Raw genomic sequence first — 10,195 nt, forward strand, 5'->3', positions numbered from 1 at the left:
ACTTTATACTAATGACTCCTCTATCGCTGTTATAAGTGAATCCTGGATTAAACCAAATACGTCTATTAGCGGTCGAGAATATCAAGTGATAAGATCGGATCGAGAGAGTGGAAAAGCTGGTACAAAACTCAACTATAAACCAATTACCATGCCACTACCTAACCTTGGCTTTCAAGCTATAGCAGTGAAAGTAAGTGTCAACAAACGCCAATTCTTCATTGCATCTGTATATCGTTTCCCAAGATTTAAGTATTTTGAACAATACATGCACACAATATTGCAATATATGCCAAAACCCTTCCTAACATGTGGGGATTTCAATGCCCATCATGCAGCAAGGGGGTGTCTTTTGAATGATTAGGCAGGGGAGTACATAATGTCTTGCATTAATGATTATAACATGACCATAGACGATGAAGGACCTGTTACATTAAACCAAGGATTATGGATGAGACCAACTACAGTGGATATAACGTTAGCTTCTCCCTGTATGAACCAAATCACAGTATGGTCGGTTCTGCACTATACCTTGGGATCAGGTCTTTTCCCTATAACTCTGAATACATGGTGTGAAAAAAGTAACTGAGCACATATTGCCAACAAATTGACTTGGGACATGAACTAAGCAGATTGGTATAAATACCCCCAAATTTTGGAATGACAAGTAAAATCAATAAGAAAAAACCAACCTCCACACAGGGCCTATACACAGCTAAAGAACAGCATATAGCACGCAGCAAATGAATCCATCCCAAAACAACCTTTATCGACAAAAGCAAGACGACTGGGCAATCCATGATGGAATGACGACTGCAATAAAGCAGTACAAGACAGAACAGCAGAGTTATGTGAATATGTTAAACAGTCCAACAGGAACAACTTTTTACTCTATAAACCAACAGCAGCTAAAACAAAGAAACTACTGAAATCCATTAAGAAGAGTTGTTGCATAAATTATTATAGTGGTTTGACCAATCATCGGAGATATGCCAGAAGGTCAACAGATTTAGGAATATCGGCCCTGCAGTCAATAACACACAACATATGAGTCGATAGAAGAATTCTGTCACCTTATTGTCCCACTTAGTGTTTGGAATAAGCTAATCAGGAGAAAAGGGATACTGCTGTAACTTAACATTTGCTAACTACACAGTTAGTATTTATGAGTTTTATCAGTCATCAAAAAGAGCCCTAACACTGCCCCATGAATGGATCAGATCACATACATGCCTGAGAATGCTGTAGAATTACTTCTTAAAATATATAATGGAATTTTGATGCATCAAGAACAGATCATAGTGACCATATTCATTATGTAATCAAAAGTATCTGGAGATCCCCAAAAACATGTTGTTGTTGTTGTTGTTGTTGTGGTCTTCAGTCCTAAGACTGGTTTGATGAAGCTCTCCATGCTACACTATCCTGTGCAAGCTTCTTTATCTCCCAGTACCTACTAAGGCCTGCATCTTTCTAAATCTGCTTAGTGTATTCATCTCTTGGTCTCCCTCTACGATTTTTACCCTCCACGCTGCTCCCCAATGCTAAATATGTGATCCCTTGATGCCTCAGAACATGTCCTACCAACCGGTCCCTTTTTCTTGTCAAGTTGTGCCACAAACTCTTCTTCTTCCCAATTCTATTCAATACCTCCTCATTAGTTATGTGATCTACCCATCTAATCTTCAGCATTCTTCAGTAGCACCACATTTTGAAAGCTCCTATCCTATTTTTGTCCAAACTATTTATCGTCCATGTTTCACTTCCATACATGGCTACACTCCATACAAATACTTTCAGAAACGACTTCCTGACATTAAAATCTATAATCGATGTTAACAAATTTCTCTTCTTCAGAAACGCTTTCCTTGCCATTGCCAGTCAACATTTTATATCCTCTCTACTTCGACCATCATCAGTTAATTTGCTCCCCAAATAGCAAAACTCCTTTACTACTTTAAGTGTCTCATTTCCTAATCTAATTCCCTCAGCATCACCCGACTTAATTCGACTACATTCCATTATCGTCGTTTTGCTTTTGTTGGTGTTCATCTTGTATCCTCCTTTCAAGACACTGTCCATTCCATTCAACTGCTCTTCCAAGTCCTTTGCTGTCTCTGACAGAATTACCATGTCATCGGCGAACCTCAACATTTTTATTTCTTCTCCATGGATTTTAATACCTACTCCGAATTTTTCTTTTGTTTCCTTTACTGCTTGCTCAATATACAGCATGAATAACATCGGGGAGAGGCTACAACCCTGTCTCACTCCCTTCCCAACTGCTGCTTCCTTTTCATGTCTATTGACTCTTATAACTGTCATCTGGTTTCTATACAAATTGTAAATAGCCTTTCGCTCCCTATATTTTACCCCTGCCACCTTCAGAATTTGAAAGAGAGTATTCCAGTCAACTTGTCAAAAGCTTTCTGTAAGTGTACAGATGCTAGAAACATAGGTTTGCCTTTCCTTAATCTTTCTTCTAAGATAAGTCGTAAGGTCAGTATTGCCTCACGTGTTCCAATATTTCTACGGAATCCAAACTGATCTTTCCCAAGCTTGGCTTCTACTAGTTTTTCCATTCGTCTGTAAAGAATTCGCGTTAGTATTTTGCAGCTGTGGCTTATTAAACTGATTGTTCGGTAATTTTCACTTCTGTCAACACCTGCTTTCTTTGGGATTGGAATTATTATATTCTTCTTGAAGTCTGAGGGTATTTCACCTGTCTCATACATCTTGCTCACCAGATCGTAGAGTTTTGTCAGGACTGGTTCTCCCAAGGCCGTCAGTAGTTCTTATGGAATATTGTCTAATCCCGGGGCGTTGTTTCGACTCAGGTTTTTCAGTGCTCTGTCAAACTCTGCCTGCAGTATTGTATCTCCCATTTCGTCTTCATCTAAATTCTCTTCCATTTCCAGAATATTGTCCTCAAGTACGTCGCCCTTGTATAGACCCTCTATATACTCCTTCCACCTTTCTGCTTTCTCTTCTTTGCTTAGAACTGGGTTTCCATCTGAGCTCTTGATATTCATACAAGTGGTTCTCTTTTCTCCATAGGTCTCTGTAATTTTCCTGTAGGCAGTATCTACCTTACCCCTAGTGAGATAAGCCTCTACATCCTTACATTTGTCCTCTAGCCATCCCTGCTTAGCCATTTTGCACTTCCTGTCGATCTCATTTTTGAGACGTTTGTATTCCTTTTTGCCTGCTTCATCTACTGCATTTTTATATTTTCTCCTTTCATCAATTAAATTCAATATTTCTTCTGTTACCCAAGGATTTCTACTAGCCCTCGTCTTTTTACCTACTTGATCCTCTGCTGCCTTCACTACTTCATCCCTCAGAGCTACCCATTCTTCTTCTACTGTATTTTTTCCCCTCATTTCTGTCAATTGTTCCCTTATGCTCTCCCTGAAACTCTGCACAACCTCTGTTTTTATCAGTTTGTCCAGGTCCCATCTCCTTAAATTCCCACCTTTTTGCAGTTTCTTCAGTTTTAATCTACAGTTCATAACCAATAGATTGTGGTCCGAGTCCACATCTGCCCCTGGAAATGTCTTACAATTTAAAACTTGGTTGCTAAATCTCTGTCTTAGCTGATACCTTTTAGTATCTCCAGGCTTCTTCCATGTATACAACCTCAAGAACATATGTTTTTCATATTTGGGGCATTGTGTTGCCACCTATTGCCAGTTACTCCGCATCAGCGACCTCAGTAGTCATTAGACATCGCGAGAGAGCAGAATGGGGCGCTTTGTGGAACTCACGGACATCGAACATGGTCAGGTCACTGGGTGTCACTTGTGTCGTGTGTCTGTACACGAGATTTCCGCACTCCTGAACATCCGTAGGTCCACTATTGCCGATGTGATAGTGAAGTGGAAACGTGAAGCGACACGTACAGCACAAAAGCGAAAGTTTACAGGCCGACCTCCTCTGTTAACTGATAGAGTCCACCAACAGTTAAAGAGGGTCGTAATGTGTAATAGGCAGACATCTATCCAGATCATCACACAGAATTTCCAAACTGCATCAGGATCCACTGCAAGTACTATGACAGATAGGCAGGAGGTGAGCATCCTTGGATATCATGTTCGAGCGACTGCTCATGCCTACAGTGATGTTTTAATCACCTTTTTGCTTCCTACTGTTGAAGAGCAATTCGGGGATGGCGATTGCATCTTTCATGCTGTTCATAATGCACGGTCCGTGGCGGAGTGGTTAAACGAGAATAACAACCCTGTAGTGTATTGGCCTGCACAGAGTCCTGACCTGAATCCTATAGAACGCCTTTGGGATATTTTAGAACGCCTACTTCGTGCCAGGCCTCAGTTTGGAATCGATACTTCTCCTCAGTGCAGCACTCCATGAAGAATGGGCTGCAATTCCCCAAGAAACCTTCTAGCACCTGACTCAACGTATGCCTGCGAGAGTAGAAGCTGTTATCAAGGCTAAGGGTGGGCCAACACCATGCTGAATTTCAGCATTACCGATGGAGGACGCCACGAAATTGTAAGTCATTTTCAGCCAGGTGTCCTGATTCTTTTGATCACATTGTGTATAAAAAAAGGGAAAGATCCATTATTAGCCACTTCCTACAGACCGACTGCATTGTCGGCATCTAATGCTAAAATATTGGAAAAACTAATAAAAAGGTTGTTGGAATGGTGGGTAGAATCTTCATACTTAATGCTGGATCACAATTTGGCTTCTGTAAGAAGCTCGACGGACAACATTTCTGCATTAGTCTCCTCTGTGTTAGCTGACTTTGGTGAGAGCAAATATACAGTAGCACTATTTTTGGTTATTGCAAAAGAATGTGATAATATTCACACAAGTATACTATTAGATAAATTAATACTTTTAGGAATTTCACCTAAGTTTGTAGACGATATGTCGTCATTAAGCAGTGAATGAACTGTGTATGTTAGAAAGAATACTGGATTCAAGGGCCCATGCTTGATGGACAACAGTATACCACAAAGATCGGTACTCAGCTCACTACTATATGCAACATATGCCTATGATATGGGGAGGGCAATAACTCAACCAGTTAGAATTATACATTTTGCAGATGAGATAAGTGTATTTACTTGCCAAGTTGTATTACAGGAGGCGATGAACTAACTTACATCATTGATAAAGAACCTGAGTTGGCAGCTTTGTGGAAATGGCCTGATGGTGGCACCTGAGAAATCTTCTGTAGTCATATTCATCAGGAATGGTTATATACCAAGACATTGTTTAATACCTGCAGACAACAAAGTAATACAATTTAAAGCACTTATTCGGTTCTTGGGAATGACACTGGACAGTAAGCTTACTTGTACGTCACATGTTAAAACCTTAATCGAAACCAATGAGCAAACACTTAATATTATTCGATCACTTACAACAACATGGTGGGGAGCGCATGCTTCAGTGCTGCTGCTCCTATGTCACTCGTTCATTAAATCCAGATTGGATTAGGGATGTATGTACCACAAGTACACAACATGAAGAGTGTTAGAGAAACCGGATAGATTGCAGTACCAGTGTAAATGCACCTGCTTAGGAGTAATGAAACCCATATCAATAAATGAACTGCTGGTGGAAGCGCAAGAGATGCCCCACTATATGAGGAGGAAGATGCTGATGGAACAATACATAGTAGAGCTATTATCATACTCACAGCACCCAAGTCATCAGATTTTACAACTGTACTATAATTCTCTAGGAAACTTGAGTAGAAAACCTTTTGATTTCATTCTGACATGTAATAATTTGGCAGATGAGTGCAAAGCTATTGCCACAAGTACTTAGTGGCTTGTTTACCGATAAGATTATTTCTTAATCAAGCATCGCATCTCATTCCAGATGATAGAGGGGAAAGTCTGATTTCTTAGAGACAATTACAGCAATGCAAAGACAAATGGGGGAAACAATACAATTGGTAATTTATATATACACAGATGGATCATAGACAGCAGTAGAGAACAACACAGGATGTACTGTATTTAGTCCACAACTGCAGATGGCCCAAAAATATAAATTACCAGCGACTACTTCTATCTGTCTGGCTGAAACAATTGCAGTGTTAAAGCCAATACATTGATGTATGAATGAGAAATACACATCCTCTGTAATATAATTAGACTGTAAAAATGTACTTATTCCAAAATCAAATATAAAAATCTTAAAAAACAATGAGTACCTTCTATAAATTCATTATTGGTATTATGAATGTCTCACAAGGCAAAAAAATTGTCCTTATATGCTGAAAGCCCACTGTGGAATGAAAAAGCAAATCAGTTCGTAAAGCAGGCTATGTTGAACAGGACCGTACTAGACATAAAACTTCCGTATAAGAAGTATGGACAACTTATTCAGAACCGAACATTCCAGTCTTGGCAGGAAGAATGGATGCAGAGCTCACGATACAAAGGAGGTTTCGATGTGTAAATACAGCCATGAATTCTGAAACAACCTTGGATTGAATACGATTGTGGACCTCAACAAGCGACATCCACATTAATTAGAATAAGGCTTAATCATGGGACGTTTCCTGAGCATTTATACCAGCTGCTTGTAAACCAAACACCAGTCTGTGACTGTGACAATACTACACAGGGAGACATGGACTATATATTATTTCAATACAGAAAATATAGTGAGGAGAGGAATACATTTTTAGCATTTGTTAACAAAAATAAAATATCAGAACCAATATCAGTCAAGTACTTGCTATCTGAACCTAATATTAAAACTTACAAGAAGATAACCGAATTTACGTGTAATGAACAGATAAAAATATAAAGTTTAATAGTAAATGATAAGGAACAGGAAAAACCAAGCTAATCTAAAAGATGCACATATCGAATGAAGAAAGATATTACTATGCAGCAGTGACTGAATAGTGTCTAACCAGAGACAAGAAACCAAACAACAAACTCACAGTTTAGTATTGAGCTCACTGACTGTTATACAACCAGATAACCATATAGTAGAAATATATTCCTACTCTATACAGATAGCCAGAGAATGTTAACACAAAAAATTTCATCAACAAGGAAGTTAAGAAAGAATTCTCATTTGAGTATGATAAAAGAGTAGTTGTAGAAGATAATAATAAAGTGCGTTATGGATATTAAAATTCTATAACGAAATAAAATTAAAATAAGTTTCCTATACCTTCTAATGTAAAAATAAAATTGGTATCAGGATTTTTAAAACGGTTACATAAACGCAATAACAGCTTTTATTGTATTCTCTTTTTATGAATCTATTTCCTCTCTATTTTTCTTTCTCAATTCATGATTTTGGGAACCAAGAAAAACATCAGAAAGTAAGAAATCTGAAAAATATTTTTAATACATCAGGATTTATTAAATGTAAGTAATGTTCTTTTTGTTCTTTATGTGGTGTCACCGCCAGACACCACACTTGCTAGGTGGTAGTTTTAAATCGGCCGCGGTCCATTAGTACATGTCGGACCCGCGTGTCGCCACTGTCAGTGATCGCAGACTGAGCGCCACCACAAGGCAGGTCTCGAGATACGGACTAGCACTCGCCCCAGTTGTACGGACGACTTTGCTAGCGACTACACTGACGAAGCCTCGCTCCTTTGCCGAGCAGATAGAATAGCCTTCAGCTAAGTCCATGGCTACGACCTAGCAAGGCGCCATTAGCCTTACATAGCTTGTATCTAAAGAGTCTCACTTATATCGTCAATAGCGATGAACCAAGGATGGATTAAAGTTAAGTATTCCAGAAGCTACGTATTTTTCTTTATAGCATTCATTACGTATCCTGTTACAGACCTATCTCTTGCCTGCGTGAGCTAAACGTGTGCCTTTCGGCTACTTCCGTGGCGTGGCTGCCTTGCTACGCCACAACAGTTGGCGACGAGGCTTAAAAGAGGATTTCGCGTTCGTATTGCTCTAATTTACTTGTCATGGCTTCGCCACAATCTCCAGATGTACTGTCCGAATTTTATCGCTTGCAGAATCAGCAGACGCAGGCGTTATTGGATGCCCTTGGACAGCTCGTCCAGGATCAACGTGCAATGCAAAACGATGCGGCGGCCGCCGCTTCACCACTACCGCAGCCACAACATGCTGTTGCACCCCCCTTCCGGCCATTTGACCTAGCTAAGGAAACATGGACGGAGTGGTCACGCCAATTTTGATTTCATCTCGCCGCCTACAGAATTCAAGGTAACGAGCGGCAGCCTCACTTATTGTCGTTTGTAGGGGTGCAAACGTACCGTGTGATAGTGAAATTATTTCCCCGACGCGACGTAGCAACTCTGTCCTACGAATTAATTTTGTCTGCTTTAGATGCCTATTTCAAGGAAACAGTTAATGTAGTTGCAAAAAGGTATACGTTCTTTCGTACAAAACGTACGGCTGGTCAAACTAATCGGGAGTGGGTTGCAACTTTGCAAGGCCTTACAAGGGATTGTGCTTTTGAGTGTGAATGTGGACTCCCTTATTCAGATACTATGGTATGTGATGCAATAGCACAGAACGTTTCTGATGTTCGTATACGGGAACAGATTTTGAAACTAATCAATTACTCCCTTCAACAAGTGATAGACATATTGGATAGGCAAGACACACTTGACTTTGCTCAGGAATCATTTGCAACTTCGCCCGCTGTGTGTCACATTAACCGGCCCGCCGGGCGAGCTGCACGGAACTGTAAACAGCCCTCGCGCTTGTACGCGCAGCTGCCGCATAGCTCTCCACGTGTGCCGCGCAAGCATACAAATGCAGTGAAATCATGCCCGCGGTGTGCAACTAGACATTCGCGTGACAATTACCCGTCACGCCAAGCTATTTGTTTTTACTGTAATAAGAAAGGACATGTTCAAAGTGTTTGCCAGAAAAAGCTCAGATCAGACACTCTTAATCAATCCAGGCCCTTTGCTTCGCGCCGGAATAGAACCAAGGACACTCAGGCTCGTGGACCATCCCCCGTGGACATTCATGTAGTTAATTCCACTCCGTCCAGTGCCACTTTCTCTATTAGTGACTGTGTTCGTCCCACAAATAGTGTGCGTCGACGTCGCCGGAAATCCCGTCAGGTCGCAAGTGCTTCTGTACCTGTATCAGTTCAAATTGCACGAGAAAGTCGCTCTTGTCGTCAGCAGGACAATAAACTTTTTGTAGACTTAGACTTTGAAGGAAAAATGATCCCATTCCAGCTCGATACGCGAGCTGCAGTTTCCTTGATCAATCATGACACGTACAAAGAACTGGGCAAACCTCCGTTGCGTGCCGCAAATGTTCAGCTCACGAGTTATTCAGGACAGCATATCCCTGTGTTAGGACAGTGCACTCTTCTTGCAACATGCAAGGGACAAACAAAACTTGTGTCATTTTACGTTCTTCGTTCTTCTACTGCAGTGAACTTGTTTGGTTTAGAGTTATTTCAGTTGTTTAACTTGTCAATAGTCAATCAGGTCCTATCAGTGAACCAGACTGTGCCTTCCGCCAGTATTTCTCGTCTATGTGAAGAATTTGCAGACATTTTTGCACCGGGCCATGGTTGCGCTAAGAACTATAAAGCACATTCGGAACTGAAAGGAAACGCGCAACCGAAATTTTTCCGAGGGCGCAATGTTCCTCACGCATTGCGTGATGAGGTCGCAAGAACATTACACGATTTAGAATCACAAGGTGTGAGTGAATGTGCGCAGTGCCTCTTCCCTTTCAGCTCCGCTTCATCGCTTACGCCGTACAGGTGTTCCGTTCGTCTGGACGACGGAATGCGAACGCGCCTTTCGCCAGTTGAAATCGGCGTTGCTTTCAAATACTTGCCTTACGCCATTCGATCCCCAGAAACCCCTTTTGTTGATGGTAGATGCATCGGATTTCGGGATCGGTGCTATGCTTGCGCACAAAGATGGATCGCATGATCGCCCTATTGCCTTTGCGTCCAAATTGCTCTCGTCTGCGCAAAGAAATTACTCACAGATCGAGAAACAAGCTTTGGCTCTCGTGTTTGGTGTTACTAAGTTTCACGATTTCTTGTATGGTCGTCACTTTACCATCATCACAGACCACAAACCTTTGACATCGCTTTTTCATCCGAAAAAGCCTGTACCTCCACGTACAGCGCAGAAAAAAATTCGCTGGTCTATTTTCCTCTTGCAGTACCGCTACGATATCTTGTATCGGTCCACGGCTAAGCACGGAAACGCCGATGCGTTGTC

The 10,195-nt window shown here is 41.0% G+C and overlaps 1 protein-coding gene across 1 annotated transcript; it reads left to right on the forward strand.

Annotated features, from left to right (window-relative positions):
* Nucleotides 1-1,226: 1,226 nt before the first annotated feature.
* Nucleotides 1,227-5,466, forward strand: LOC126431349 (uncharacterized). The gene is made up of 4 exons (XM_050090434.1): nucleotides 1,227-1,315; nucleotides 4,599-4,877; nucleotides 4,929-5,082; nucleotides 5,158-5,466. Exons 1-4 carry the CDS (start codon nucleotides 1,227-1,229, stop codon nucleotides 5,464-5,466), a joined length of 831 nt encoding a protein of 276 aa, XP_049946391.1.
* The last annotated feature ends 4,729 nt before the right edge of the window (nucleotides 5,467-10,195 follow it).

The sequence above is a fragment of the Schistocerca serialis genome, chromosome 1 (assembly GCF_023864345.2).
Source record: "Schistocerca serialis cubense isolate TAMUIC-IGC-003099 chromosome 1, iqSchSeri2.2, whole genome shotgun sequence".
Lineage (NCBI taxonomy): Eukaryota > Metazoa > Arthropoda > Insecta > Orthoptera > Acrididae > Schistocerca > Schistocerca serialis.

Coding starts and splice junctions, on each gene's coding strand:
- LOC126431349 (XM_050090434.1), top strand. CDS start 1,227: ATGCCTGAGAATGCTGTAGAATTACTTCTTAAAATATATAATGGAATT. Junction 4,878..4,928: donor CTTTTAGGAATTTCACCTAA/GTTTGTAGACGA, acceptor TGTGTATGTTAG/AAAGAATACTGGATTCAAGG. Junction 5,083..5,157: donor ATTTTGCAGATGAGATAAGT/GTATTTACTTGC, acceptor CTGAGTTGGCAG/CTTTGTGGAAATGGCCTGAT.